At 45.0% G+C, this 15,542-nt stretch overlaps 1 protein-coding gene across 7 annotated transcripts in view; it reads right to left on the bottom strand.

Annotated features, from left to right (window-relative positions):
• The window catches only part of HLCS (holocarboxylase synthetase), a 239,755-nt gene that overhangs the window by 192,013 nt on the left and 32,200 nt on the right, over positions 1 to 15,542 (bottom strand). For all 7 annotated transcript variants that reach the window (XM_045501413.1, XM_045501414.1, XM_045501412.1 and 4 more), the window contains 3 exons: positions 10,511 to 10,673; positions 7,176 to 8,122; positions 1,959 to 2,141 (listed from right to left, as the gene is read on the bottom strand). In XM_045501413.1, coding sequence (XP_045357369.1) covers positions 1,959 to 2,141; positions 7,176 to 8,122; positions 10,511 to 10,562 — 1,182 coding nt within the window. In that variant the 5' untranslated portion in view covers positions 10,563 to 10,673. The remainder of the gene's footprint in view (positions 1 to 1,958; positions 2,142 to 7,175; positions 8,123 to 10,510; positions 10,674 to 15,542) is intronic.

Raw genomic sequence — 15,542 nt, 5'->3', positions numbered from 1 at the left:
CGAGCCCCGCATCGGGCTCTGTGCTGACAGCTTGGAGCCTGGAGCCTGCTTCCGATTCTGTGTCTCCCTCTCTTTCTGACCCTCCCCCCATTCATGCTCTGTCTCTCTCTGTCTCAGAAATAAATAAACGTTAAAAAAAAATTTTTTTTTTAAATAAAAAAAATAAAATAAAAAGAATGCAAACTGGCTGAAAGCCATAATGAAAATGCAATAAAAGAATGTCTCTTAAATGAAAAAAAAACATCATCCATTGCAATATTATTCATTTTTAAAATTTAAAATTATTATCTATAGTCTATTTTTAGATTGGGCATCAGGGACTTTTGGGCACATTATACACATGTAATTTATCAAAACTCTCAACAATCTATACTATTAATCACTGGACTTTTTTTTAAGTTTATTTATTTATTTTTGAGAGAGAGAGAGTGAGCACAAGCGGAGGAAGGGCAGAGAGAGAGAGGGAGACACAGAATCTGAAGCAGGCTGCAGGCTCGGTGCTATCAGCATGGAGCCCAAAACAGGGCTCAATCCCATGCCCATGAGACCACGACCTGAACTGAAACCAAGAGTCGGACACTTAACCGATGGAGCTACCCAGGCACCCCTCGCATATTTCTTGTAGGAATTTTTTCTTGTAGACCTCATACAATTCTATAAGCTATCATTTTAAATTTTTTTTTATGTTTGTTGATTTTTGAGAGAGAGAGAGAAAGAGAGTGACCACACACGCAAGTGGGGGAGGGGCAGAGAGGGAGGGAGACACGGAATCTGAAGCAGGCTCCAGGCTCCGAGCTGTCAGCACAGAGGCCGACGCGGGGCTCAAAGCCATGAACCACGAGATCACGACCTGAGCCGAAGTCAGCCAGTCAATTGACTATGACACCCAGGCGCCCCAATCCTATAAGGTATCTGAATACTAGATCCCTCAGAGTTTATACCTGTCTTCTACAAGTGAGCAAATCCCACCCAGATAGCCTGCAGCTCTGTTCTCCTCTGAAAACTAAGTTTGCCAAGGGACAGAGTACAACCTAAAAGGGAGTTCCTTCTCTTTTTTACTTTTTTTAATGTTTATTTGTTTTGAGAGAGAGAGAGAGAGAGAGAGCGCATGTGCATGCGCACACGCGCACACACACACACACACAGCAGCGGAGGGCGGGGGATGGGGGACAGAGAGATGGGGGACAAGGGAAAGCAGGTAAGTTTGGTGTTTAGAGTCACCTGGACTATCAGATATTTGCTAAAACTGCACGGTTACATCACTAAACTCATAAATTTCCCCATTTACGGGAGATGAGAAAAAGACCCGCAAAATCATTTGCCACAATTAACAAGAAATTGACAGCCTGACAAAACAAAGCAAAGGGGTTAGCAGGAGACACCCCTAGGGAAACTGGCAACCTGCCCAAACCAGGTAACAACCACAGGCATCAAGTGCAGACACAAGACCGGGAAAATTCCTGAATACATTCCCAGCTCCATGGGCATTTTCCTTTTGGACACAACTAGATCTAAACTGAAATCCAGAGCCCTTCCACCACAAGATGGCAGACATCAGCACAAATGAAACAAAACTTGGGGTTTTCCCATCCAAATATTCACTGAGAAAGGCCCAAACCAAAACAGAGGTTTTTAATCCCAAATGAATAAAATGTGGTTTCCAAATATACTCTTGACACATAAAAGAGTGACCCTTTTTTTTTAACCATAAAATGGATAGGATGTGACCTTTAAGATTTAAGACCTTCTAAACTCCCTTCTCTCCCTCCCTCCCTCACAAACACCAAAAATATCAGCTATACTTGGATATCTTTAAGGCAGCTCCCAAATCTGAAGTCAAAATAAAAACAGAAATCAACACCATAAACCCACCGCAACGGAACCCCTGAGGAAAAGGGTCACCGTCTGGAAGAAAGGCATCCAAGGCGCCCCCTTCTGGGCTGAGCGCACACACTCACCTCGGCAGCAGGCAGTAAGTACAGAGGCGTTAAGGCAGGAGCTCGTTTTAGGTCACAGCTCAGGCCGAGCGTTGTCAGGATCTCCCTAAGGACTTCGTATCTTCTCGTATTGCTTGATTTGAGCAGATTAAAATCTTCCTGGGCTTGCACCACTGAAGAGCTGGGAGGTAGTTCTAAGTGCGCCTGAGGGAAAAAGATACCACTTGGTAAATCGGGGCACTTACCTCAATAGAAACAATATCCTCGCCGGCTCTTCTGAAAACTTAAAACAGGAATCCTAATTGTCAACAGCATGTAAATGTTGAACATTTGGAGAGTAATGACAAGCAATAAAAAGATGCAAAGGAGCCAACTGACACGGTGGCTGCCAGGCAGAAAAGCGATGCTGGAAACGAGCCTGGATAGCGATCAGACTCTGTCCGGGTCCAGACATTTATCACTAACCAGGCAGTGGACCCTGGGCAAATCGCTTAACTTGATCATTCGACCGAAATGCTTAGAAATACAATAGTTCTGGGGCGCCTGGGTGGTTCACTCGGTGGAGCTTCCAACTTCGGCTCAGGTGGTGATTTCATGGTTCGTGGGTTCAAGCCCCGGATCTGGCTCTGTGCTGACAGTGTAGAGCCTGCTTTGGATTCTCTGTCTCCCTTTCTTTCCGCCCCTACCCCTGGTGTGTGCATGCGAGCTCACGTTCTCTCTCTCTCTCAAAAAATAAACAAGCGTTAAAAAGAAAAAAAGAAAGAAATCCCAACAGGCTGAGAACCCAAGTGAAGGCCCTACTGAACTCAGGGAGGCGTGATGGTCATGTTGAAACTCTCACTCTACCTGTTAGTCACAACCACTGGGGAACAACACCAGGGAGGAATATAGCCTTATTCACCATTGTAAGAGTGTCTGCAGGCCTTCACATAGGAGTGGGGTTTGAGGGACCCCAGAAAGGCCCAACCCACGACCCTCTGATTGAATTTACGATTCAGGACTTCATCTGTCTAGTTCAGGCTTTGTTGTCCACTTAAAATCAAACCAGTCCCACCTATCAACATGGTCTGAAGGAACATGCTAGATCTTCTAGCTCCCTTCACCTAGAACTTTCCTAGCAGTGGCATGTGCCTTGGTATAAAGGAACAGACTCGAACTTCTGGCCCTCTTGAGATCAGATTTTAAGTGGCCCTTAGAGCCTTGGAGGGTGCCACAACATTGAGCAACCTAAGCACGTTTGCTTTATTTTGCTTTTGACAGGGGTCCGCTGTGGGTTTCTGTTGTACGCAGAGCTCCTGACCTGATATTATAGGAGCATTATGAAAATAAAAAGCAAAGTGCCAGCCTTCAGACGATATAAAATCCCTCAATTCCCACCCAAGCCTTCACCAAGTCAAAAATACTGTCCAAAATGGTCCAACTGTTCAAAGTCAATGTCAATCTGAAAAGGTTTGTAGAGACTGTCCTGCCACTACAGCAGGTGAGCTGGCCACTGAAGCAGGGGTGAGTCTGTCCTCCAAAGAGCCCTGGAGAGAAGAGGAGGGAGAAAAGGAAAATCCTTCAAAGTATCCAAAGCCTGCCGAGTCTCCTTCTCCCCTGGGTTCTCTCCTTAAATGCGGCCTCTCCTCTCCAGTGGACAAAGCCAGTGCTGGGGCAATGAGCAGAGCTGTGGGTCACGTTCAACTCATGTGAGCACGCGGCTCTCCTGGAGCTTACCCCTTACAGGTGCAGAAATAAAATGAGCAAAGTGGGCCCAGGAGAAAGGCGTGAGAGTGACGAATGGCACACGCACACCCCAGCCTGAGTGATGCACGCAAGATCCAAGCACACACGTGAGGTGTGCTGAACTCGCTGAGGAAGACAAGAAGGGCTAGCCCCACGGGCAGGCCTCCAGGGTTCCAGGAGGTGACACAGACATTGCGCAAGGAGTGCTTTTGTGGACTTCAAGAGTCAGCGCTTCTATGACAGATTTGGGGCTCTGTGCCTCAGTTCCCAGGACAGAAAAGCATGTGCTTCTGGATTTGCACTCCTGGTTCTCTATGGCATGTGACGAATGTTACATCCTCTGGCTGGAATACTGTTACCACACTGATGGGTCCATTTTTATAACTTGGCTTCTTCTAAAATTAAGGCTTTCTGACCAGACCAAAAGCCAGAACTAAAGCATCTCCAGTCACAAATTGAGGACCGGGGCGGGGTTGGGGGTGGGGGCTGCTACAGGAATCTGTTGGGAAATGCTGCTGACACCCTACAATGCACGAATGACTGACTCCACAACGAGGTAGGATCAGCCCCAATGTCAACAGTGCCATGGTTGAGAAACCCCACTGTAAACGCCATACCACTGCTGCCATGTGCTAAGCCACAGAAGGAAATAAAATATTTTTAAATCCATTTGAGAGACATTTACTTGAGCAACTCCATGCCAAGGTCCTGGTCCATTTGATAATCACATGTCAGCATGAACCCACAGCCTTAAATTTCCCCTGCAAACCTGATCATTATAGCAAGCACACAAAAATTTCCTTTTTCTTTATTACGAGCCCTCTTACTGGGTTACATCATTACTCCATTTATTATTACGATGAAGGGTAAAGGCATCCCCACACAGCTCCTAGGCCATGAGACCACCACCTACTGTGCGGCTGTGGTTTGCCCTTGAAGTGCTTTGCACCCTCTTACTGGGTTACATCATTACTCCATTTATTAGAGATGAAGACTGTGAAATTGACCAAGGAAAAAGGAAACTGGCCAGTCTGTGGTAACATTTATTGGCTGATCTCGGTGGCGAGGTACCGTAGTGACACAGGCCCAAGGAGAAAGCGGTGAGCCTGTCACACAGAGACTGGAAGTCATTTAAAATCAAAAATGACATTCTAATCCTCTGAATCTGATTTTTGAAGCTGCATCGTATTGCCTTTTTTTCTAAAGCGATGCATGCAGTTTCAAATTTTATGACAGTAACGGGGTCAATTTAAATGGTGCAGCCAACAGAGTTGCCATGTAACTCCCAGAAATGCATCGCAACGGTGCCGAATCAATTTTCTAGTACAAGTCTGTGCACAGGGGTGGTAAAAGTCACTCTTCAAAACTGAAATACGGCTCTAGGAAGTCAGGTTTTTAAGTGGATTTTCTGAGAATGCACAGTTGCTATAGCTACCATCTTTGCAGAGAAAAAGATAAGAGGAACATTTATTAGGCCTCCAAACTAATTCATGTGCTTTGCAGCCTCCGTGAAACCTGCTTGGCTTGCACACATTCACCTACCCTGATGTCCAGATTTCTTCACTGCAGGCATCTTTGCCTGAGCATTAGCTTAAGAACAAATGAGTGGGCTTTGGAATAGTAAAGAGACAAATTTATACCTCCACGAAGAATATTTGGTCAGAAAACCTCAAAAGACTTAGCTCCTAGGACGACATATGAAATGAAAATAAACAACAAAAAAAGGAAATGATTATCTAATTCGATAAAAACATCCCTGTAATAAAACAAAATCTGTTATACTCATCCTGGGAACTATTCTAGGAAAAATACCTACAATCACTCAGTTTTCTCATTTAAGGTAACAAATCCTCAAAGGGGCACGTGGGTGGCTCAGTCGGGTAAGCATCCCACTTCAGCTCAGGTCATGATCTCGCAGTTTGTGAGTTTGAGCCCCACATCAGGCTCTGTGCTGACAGCTCAGAGCCTGGAGCTTGCATCGGATTATGTGTCTCCCTCTCTCTCTGCTCCTTCCCCACTCATACTCTGTCTCTGTCTCTCTCTCTCAAAAGTAAGTAAACATTCAAAAAAAGAAAAAAAAAATCCTTAAGAACAAGTGTTCATCTAACTCTATCAAAAACTTCTGCCCTGAAGCATTAAAAAGTTTGCAGTAAATGATCAGGGATTTTGAAATAGTCTCTCCTGCTTCCATCTGCTTAAACAAACAAAAAACTAAAAGGAAAAATAAGGTGGGAAAAAAAAAAACCAGCAGATGAGCCAAAGGGAAGGTTTGGGAAGGGAAACAGCAAGTCCTTCCTTCCCGCTGTCTCCTTACCTACATACAGCTGACCCTTCACCAATGTGGGGGCTCACGTGCCAATCTTACCACGCAGCTGAAAATGCTCATATAACTTTTTACTCTCCAAAAACTTAACCTATAGCCTAGTGTTGACCAGAAGCCTTACCAATAAAATAGTCAAGTAACATGTATTTTGTATATTACATGTATTATATACTCTATTTTTACAATAAAGTAAGCTAGAGAAAAAGAAACTATTAAGAAAGTCATAAGGAACATGGGGCATCTGGGTGGCTCAGTCAGTTGAGCGTCTGACTCTTGATTTTGGCTTAGCTCATGATCTCAGGTCAGAGTCATGGGATTGAGCCCCACATCGGGCTCTGCACTGGGCTTAGAGTCTGCTCAAGATTCTCTCTCTCTGCTCCTTCCCCACTCGCATACACTCACATGAGCTCTCTCTCTCCCTCTCACAAAAAAAAAAAAAAAAAAAGAGAGAGAGAGACAGAAAGAGAGAGAAAATCATAAGAAACAGAAAATACATTTATAGTACTGTACTGTATTTAACCAAAAATATCCACACAAGTGGACCCACACAGTTTAAAGTCGTATTATTTGAGGGTAGGTTGTATTAATTTGCCACAAAACTAAATCGCTTCAATATTCTCTTTGCAACTTTTCTCAGCACTTAGATTTTAAGAGTGACAGAATCATAAAAGAATTGAGGATTTGAAGTGTTTTCAACACTCACTACCCCAGAAGTTGGTGAGCATTCATTCATTCATGTAGTCCCTGGCATCACCTATAATGTTGTAATGTGATGGTTACTAACACTTAAAATCACCAGCCCAAGGCTCTCAACTCCCTACATTAACTAAAGGTTCGATTATATTGTGCTTTGAGACAAAAGAATAAACTAATATATTTTGGAAAGAGTAATACCAGTACAGATCAAAACAGGAACGAATTTTCTGACTAATCCTCCGTTAACCAGGAGTCTAGTTGGCCATGACACCTGCTGCTATGTCCTTCCATCACGAATATTTTGGTGAAATGGGATATTCAAATGACAGGAAAGCCCTCATCTAAACCTACTCCCCGTCAGCAAAAACTCCCAGGCAAGGATCAAAAAGCAACCCACGAACACAGACTCCTGAGCCTTTCAGTGTGCGACCTTAGAGAGCATGCTCTCAGTCAGAGATCCCCAAAGGTCATCACATGGATGCCGGCCTCCATACCTGGCAAAGAACAGCTTCTCCTCCACGTGGTCCAAAAGGCACTTGCACTATCAGCCTGTCCTTGTCCTCATTCTCCAGGTGACCCTGGAGCTTGCCCAGGCTGAGCTGTCCCCCAGGGCCCTCCTCATAAACATAGCCACTGCTCAGGACACTGAGCTTCACGTGGGTCTGGTCAGCCTTGGAGAAAACCAAGTTCTGGACTGTCTCCCGCAGCACACTCTTGCTCGTCACCTGAAAGCCAGCAAGCGTGAAGGGCGAACACAGGCCCAACACTTTCCCCCCCTGAGAAAGGTAGGCCATGAATTTCTGGGAAAGGTCTTCAGGAATCGCCTCCCTGGTGGCAATGACCAACAACAGACAGTTGTCCGACCACGGGTCTCTGAGAGCACTTTCCCTTGACAGGGGGTACAGTGTATAGCTCTCGGTGTCCACACAATCAGCCAGAACGGACCGGACCTCCTGGAACCTGCCCAGGGATTCCTGGGAGGCAGAACCCGTGTAGAAGAGGATATTGGGTGCCCTCCCCGTGATGTTGACTTTCCTCCCTTCTCTCTCCAGGCAGATGTCATCAGCAACATCCTCCAAAGTGCCATTGTGATCATATGGGAGATCTGGAATTTTCTCCGCAGATGCAAACTTGACAGATTCAATGGTGCTATTCTCAAGCTCCAAACACTCATGGCAACTGGACAGATGGAGGTGACAGTGCTCGATGGAGCCCACTCCTACGTCACCCTCCCCAGCAGGCTCGCGGCCAGAGGTACCATCTTTCCCTTCTGTGGGTTGTGCACCAAGGACCTTGAGGTCATCTCCACCAACGTGCTCCATAACGTCTGGCTCAGGCTTACTCTCAACGGAAGGTTCAGGATTCTGCTGTAGGATCTGGGCTTGCTTGTTTGAGGCCTGATCCTTAAGTGCCTTCAGAGTGGAGTCCTGCAAGTGCACTGCTAAAATACAAACAGAACAGACAGCCCATCAACGCTTCTGGTTTGTCACAGAGCTCAGTTCAAGACCGCATGGTGCTCTCCGCACTCTGTGACTCTCGCTTCAGGGCAGCCCCCTGCCAGTCCCACCTATGTCCCCACCACAACTCTGTGGCATCCTCTGGATCCAAGTCACTGCTCCTGCTGCTGGGGGGGGGGGGGCGGGGGGGGGGGGCGGAGCCTGATGACCCCCTCCCAGCGAAACCCCGCATTTCCACAACACCTGTCCCATGTGAATCAGAGAGGTCATCAGGCCTACTTCCTTACAGATTCAATTTCTTGGGCATCCATCTCCTGTAAGAGAATGAAACTGAGAAACAAAAATAGGTCTATATCTAGTGGGTCCAAGCACACCCCAGGCAGCAGGTGCTCTTGGGACACTTCATAGGATCCATGGGGGAGAAGAGTCTTTGCAGTATCTTATCTCAGGACTGAAAGAGAAGTTTACAATCTCTGATTCAAAAAACATTTATTGGGGCACCTGGGTGGCTCAGTCGGTTGAGCGTCCAACTTCGGCTCAGGTCATGATCTCAAGGTTCGTGGGTTCGAGCCCCATGTCGGGCTCTGTCCTGACAGCTCAGAGCCTGGAGCCTGCTTCTGATTCTGTGTCTCCCTCTCTCTCTGCCCCTCCCCTGCTCATGCTCTGTCCTTGTGTCAAAAATAAACAAACAATGGGGCACCTGGGTGGTGCAGTCGGTTGAGCGTCCGACTTCAGCCAGGTCACGATCTCACGGTCCGTGAGTTCGAGCCCCGCGTCAGGCTCTGGGCTGATGGCTCAGAGCCTGGAGCCTGTTTCCGATTCTGTGTCTCCCTCTCTCTCTGCCCCTCCCCCATTCATGCTCTGTCTCTCTCTGTCCCAAAAATAAATAAATGTTGAAAAAAAAAATTTTTTTTTTTTTTAAATAAACATTAAAAAAAAAATAAAAAAAAAAAAACAAAACATTTATTGATGGGGCTCCTGGGTGGCTCAATCGGTTAAGAGTCCAACTTCGGCTCAGGTCTGATCTCTGCAGTTCATAAGTTCAAGCCCGCGTCGGGCTTGCTGCTGTCAGCTAAGAGCCCACTTTGGATCCTCTGTCCTCCCCTCTCCCGGCACTTCATGCTGTCTCTCTCAAAACTAAACATAAAAAAAAAAAACAGTGCTTGGGTGACTCAGTCAGTTAAACATCTAACTTCAGCTCAGGCCATGATCTCACAGCTCGTGGGTTCAAGTCCCGCATGGGGCTCTGTATCGACAGCTCAGAGCCTGAAACACGCTTTGGATTCTGTGTCTCCCTCTGTCTCTGCCCCTCCCCCTCCTTCTCTCTCTCTCTCAGAAATTAATAAACATTGATAGACATATTAAAAAGAATTTTTAAGCATTTATTGAGCACTTGTTACACATCTGACGTGGTATCAGGCGCATGCACATGCCAAATGGGAAAATTAAGTAATTTACACAGATTTCCGGAGCTAGTAATACACATTTGCTCAGGATACAAATGAAGGCTTTCATGGACATAGAAACCCAATTTTTAAGCCTAATTAAGGAAAAACATTTTGCATGTTTCCTAAAAAAAGACATTGTAATATTGTAATATATATTGTAATATATTGTAATACATATTTTTTAAGTCAAAAACTCCTAGATTTATATCTTTATAGTAACACTGGCTATGCTTTCCATTCAGTCGAACTACAGTCTAGAAACTAGTTATATTTTTTAGATTGTGTGAAACAAATATTATATGGCTTCTACATTTGCACAGCATCTCATGGACAGTGCAATTATGGGAAATCCTGGTTTAAAAATTTAGAATGGGGGTGGCGGGTGGCTCAGTCAGTTGAGCGTGACTCTCAATTTCGGCTTGGGTCATGATCTTGAGGTTCATGGGATCAAGCCCTGCGTCGGGCTCTGCACGGACAGTACAGAGCCTGTTTGGGATTCTCTCTCTCCCACTCTCTCTGCCCCTCCCCAGTGTGCTAGCTTCCATGCTCGCTCACGTGCTTTCTCTCTCAAAATAAACAAACATTTAAAAAACAATTAAGTAAAATAAATTTTAAAAAATTAAAGACACCTCCAAAAAACCTGACATGTGTATGAACCTCATTCTATTATAATTATATCCAACCCATTTAATGCATTAAAGATAAGCATCGACCTTAAGCCACACCAAACAAGAGTGCTCAACAGTCCTTAAGCTAATAACCAACGGCTATGATGGAAACATTTTTTTTTAAGTTTTTGTTTATTTAAGTCATCTCTATGCCCAACCTGAGGCTTGAACTCATGACCCAGAGACCAAGAGTATCATGCTCTTAAAACTGAGCTAGCCAGGCACCCCTGATGGAAACATTTCTAAAGTCACTTACAAACAATCTTTTGGGGTACCAGTCCATCAGCCATCTGGAGTCTATCTTCCATGAACGCCACCCCCAGCTTGCTGAAGTTGTCCACACTTGCTTCAGCGATTAATTGGTAAGGATCCCCAGGTCTGCAAGCTAATGGCAAACAACAGTCGGACCACTTCACGATCTGCGAATACATGGGTGAAGGAGGAGGAAGACAAAGAGAGGGTGAGATTGTTCTTCTCTAAAATAACCTGACACTTTACTTTTCCCTTCCACTCCCACCATTAAATTACAGTCAAACATAATGAGTTACTGGATATCGCATTTTATTAACATCAAAGTGGCTAGGGCTCGAACATTCTTGTTTCCACCAGACAACAAGGCTTCCAAAGTACTAAATACAATCCTCTCTTTTAAAAACAATTGAGGGGGTGCCTGGGTGGCTCAGTCGGTTGAGCATCTGACTTCGGCTCAGGTCATGATCTTGCGGTCCGTGAGTTCGAGCCCCACGTCGAGCTCTGCTAACCACTCAGAGCCTGGAGCCTGTTTCCGATTCTGTGTCTCCCTCTCTCTCTGACCCTCCCCCGTTCATGCTCTGTCTCTCTCTGTCTCAAAAATAAATAAACATTAAACAAATAATTAATTAATTAATTAATTAACTAAAAAAAGCGATTGAGGTCCCAACCACTTTTCAAGGAGCTGAAAGGGGAAAGGGCCATTCTCCAGACATGGAAACACATCAATTTGCCTTCAATAACAGGAAATAGGAGAAAGCAACAGGTCCACAATATCCAGTGATTTATAATGTAACCTGTAGACCAGCTTTGCTCTAAGTGTGGTCCAAGACCAACTGCACCGGAACTCCCCAGGGGCCTGTGAACACCTCCCGTCTGGGCTCCGGGCTCCGTCTGGCGTGCCGGACTCTGCAGCTGCAGCCCAGGAATCAGAAGTTCTAAAGGGGCTTCCCAGCGATTCCTAAAACTGGAAAACTCCAGAGAGCTCCCGCTTGTCCCGGTTCAAAACTCCGTCCTTGATGTGCTCCAGTTTTTGTAAAAGAAGAATGTGAAACTAGGACAAGAAGAGGAGCCCCAAGGGACAGGAGCCTGGCTCTGGAGTCAAGGACCTGAGTCTGGGTCAGACTGGGCTTATCTTGGCTGTGTGTCCTCAGGCAAATCTCAGAACCCCGTGAGTCCCAGCTTCCTCATTCCAGTCATCTTTTAGGTTTGTTGTGTTAATGAGATTAAAGAATATATGTAATGCCCCCAGCAGAAAGCCTGGGACAGAAAAAGTGTTCAATTAGTGAAAGCCACTATTATTAGCTATTAATGAAGCTGGTTTTAAAAGCAACAGAGTGGTCTTTTGTTAAGATGCCATGAATCATTTCTCTGCTTCCCAAAATAAATTGTCTCAGCGATACACTGCCCCAAATTTCCTAAACAGAGATAAATGATTTTGAATTCCATTTTTTTATATTGATAGGTTAGGTTTTTAGAAGTGACTCTTGCTGAAAACAGTGAAAACACGCTGGGTAACATCAATAGAATATCATCCTAACAGCACCGAAGAAACAACTAGATAATGAAGTATTGTCAGGCCCAAGGCTGGGGCAAATCCCAACCCTAGAAGTAAGGGGAATTGCCACAAGTCAAACCGTGACGTTACCTGCTCATCCAGGAAACGTGGGGTTCAAAAGTCAAGGTCCAATTGGCATCATAGGTCTGACATATAGATCAATGGAACAGAACTGAGAGCACAGAAATAAACACACCTATCTACAGACAACTGATTTTGGACAAGGTTGCCCAGAAAGGCAACGGAGAAACCACAAACTTTTCAAAGACAGTGCCAGTACAACTGGGTATCTATATGCAAAAGAATGAAAATGGACCCCTACCTAACGCTATTTACACCAGGTACAAAAATCAACTCAAACTGGATCAAATCCTCAATGTAAGAGCTAAAACTACAAAATTCTTAGAAGCAAACAGGCGTAAATCGTCATGACCTTGGATCAGGCAACGGTTTCTCAGATAGGACACCAAAAGTACAAGCAACAAAAGAAAAACCAGATAAACTGGACTTCATCAAAATCTTTATGCTTCAGAGATCAGCTTCAAGGAAATAGAAAGACAATCCACAAAATGGAAGAAGATGTTTGCAAATCACATACGTGATAAAAGACTTGCATCTTCAATCTACAAAAACACATAAAGAACTAGAAAACAAAGGGTCTGAACAGACATGTCTCCAAAGAAAAGATACAAGTGGCAATAAGCCCTTGAAAAGATGCACAACATCCCTAATTAGTCATTAAGGGAAACACAAATCAAAACCGCAGTGCGATGCTTCACCTCTACTGGGATGGATATAATCAAAAAGATGGCTACTAACAAGTATTATGATGTTAGCAATCAGAAGCCCACTACATTGCTCATAGAAATATAAAATAGCGCATCCTCTTTGGAAAAGGCTTGGGGCACCTGGGTGGCTCAGTCAGTTAAGCATCCAACTTCGGCTCAGGTCATGATCTCACAGCTCAGGAGTTCGAGTCCCACACAGGGCTCTGTGCTGACAGTTCAGAGCCTGGAGCCTACTTTAGATTCTGTGTCTCCCTCTCTCTCTCTGCCCCCTCCCTCCCTCTTTTGCTCACACTCTCTCTCTCTCTCTGTCTCTCTCTCCCCCTCTCAAAAATAAATAAACATTAGGGGCACCTGGGTGGCTCAGTCGGTTAAGCTTCCGACTTCAGCTCAGGTCATGATCTTGCGGTTCGCTGAGTTCAAGCCCCGCATCGGGCTCTGTGCTGACAGCTCAGATCCTGGAGCCTGCTTCAGTTTCTGTGTCTCCCTCTCTCTCTGCCTCTCCCCCACTCACACTCTGTCTCTCTCTCTCTCTCTCTCTCTCTCTCAAGAATAATCATTAAAAAAATTTTTTTAATAAAAAAATAAACATTTAAAAAAAGGCCTGACAGTTCTTCAAAAAGTTAAACATAGAATTACCAAACGACCAAGTAATTCCACTCCTAAGTATGTACCTAAAGGAACTGAAAATGTACGTCCACACACAAAAGTTGTATACAGGTGTTCACAGCAGCATTAATCACAATAACCAAAGGGTGGAAACAACCCAAAGGTCCATCAGCAGAGGGAGGGATAAGCAAAGTGCATATATCCATACAGTGGAGTATTATTCAGCCATGATAAAGAAATGAATGTCACATGTAAATGAATGTCACATGTCACAACTACATCACAACACACCTACTTGTCACAACATGGCTGCACCTTAAATACACGATGCTAAGTGAAGGAAGCCGATAACTAAAGGTCACATATTACACGATTCCATGTGTATGAACTATCCAAAACAGACAAATCTAAACAGTCAGAAAGTAGATTAGGGGTGGCCAGACCAGGGATGGGGGAGTGGAGAGCAGCTGCTGGTAGATACGTAGTTTCTTTGGGGCACAATGAAAATGGCATTAGGTAGCAGTGATGACCGCACAGCTAATGAATTATAACTGTATACTCTAAAAGGATGAGGTTTATGGTATGTGAACTGTATCTCCATTTTAAAAAGAAAAAAGAAAAGAATCAAGGCAGTTGACTTATTTCCACACTGTTCCAGGGCAGTCTAGATAGTGGGAGGACTCCAGAGCCCAACTTCCGGAACTGAGTCCTGGCTCCCCTGGCTAATAGCTATATGACCCAAATGACCCAAGCAAGTCACTCAAATTCACCATGCTTGGATTTCCTGTCTGTAAGGCAGAAGTGGTAAGGCTACCTACCTCAGAAGGTTACTGGGAGAGATCAACGGGAGTAATACGCAAAGTACGTGGTCCACAGAGAGGCAGTCTTATTATTCTAAACATGGAGTCCTCAAAACAGGTATTCTCAGTGGGGACCGTATACCCGCCAAATGGGAAAAAACTGGTTTGAGGGTGATGGAGGGGAGTGGGGGTGGAGGGTGAAAAAGTTCTAGATATCACAAGAGTTTGTAGCCCTCCAAGGGTGAACTCCACCCCACAAAATCCTATTCCTTAGTATTTCATTTCTCTCCTTAGATTCCAAATTGAATCTAATGTTTCTAACTCAGGAAGTCATTTTAAAAGATGGGAATCACTGTCTTAGAAGGAAAAATAATGAATACAAGTCCTTCACAGTCAAAAGGTGGAAACCCACTGGGGCGCCTGGGTGACTCAGCTGGTTAAGCGTCCAACTTGGGCTCAGGTCATGATCTCACAGTCCGTGAGTGCGAGCCCATCATCGGGCTCTGTGCTGACAGCTCAGAGTCTGAAGCCTACTTGAGATTGTGTGTGTGTGTGTGTGTGTGTGTGTGTGTGTGTGTGTGTGTGTATGTCTCTGCCCGTCCCTCGCTCATGCTCTGTCTCTCAAGAATGAATGTTTAGGGGCGCCTGGGTGGCGCAGTCGGTTAAGCGTCCGACTTCAGCCAGGTCACGATCTCGCGGTCCGTGAGTTCGAGCCCCGCGTCAGGCTCTGGGCTGATGGCTCAGAGCCTGGAGCCTGTTTCCGATTCTGTGTCTCCCTCTCTCTCTGCCCCTCCCCCGTTCATGCTCTGTCTCTCTCTGTCCCAAAAATAAATAAATGTTGAAAAAAAAAATTAAAAAAAAAAAAAAAAAAAAGAATGAATGTTTAAAAAAAAAAAAAAGGTGGAAACCCACTAATGGGTCTAGAATATTTGGAAAAAGAATCCTCAGAATTTCCTTCTGGCTCTACATGTGGCCTTCCTTCCACTTGATCACCAACTTCTCTACCTCCCACCAGATGTGCAGCCAGAGTAGGGTTCACCTGACCAGCGTTTCAGCAGGACTCTGCATTTCAAATCTGACCTCTCTGATCCAAGATGAGAGCAGAGCTCAGAAGCTTACAGTTCAGACACATATTTAGCTGATTTCCAGCTTTGAGAATAGAGGAAGGATGTCAGCTCAGGAAGATAAGAAGATAAACTATCGCCTTGGCAAGAGGACTTTGCAGATGAGGGTGAATGGGAAACGTGAAAAGAAACAGGACAACCAACGTCCTGAATGACGCTAAAA

Source organism: Leopardus geoffroyi, chromosome C2, assembly GCF_018350155.1.
Source record: "Leopardus geoffroyi isolate Oge1 chromosome C2, O.geoffroyi_Oge1_pat1.0, whole genome shotgun sequence".
In the NCBI taxonomy this organism is placed as follows: domain Eukaryota; kingdom Metazoa; phylum Chordata; class Mammalia; order Carnivora; family Felidae; genus Leopardus; species Leopardus geoffroyi.
Note: the sequence above shows the minus strand (reverse complement) of the source record. Positions and strands in the feature narration are given on the sequence as shown.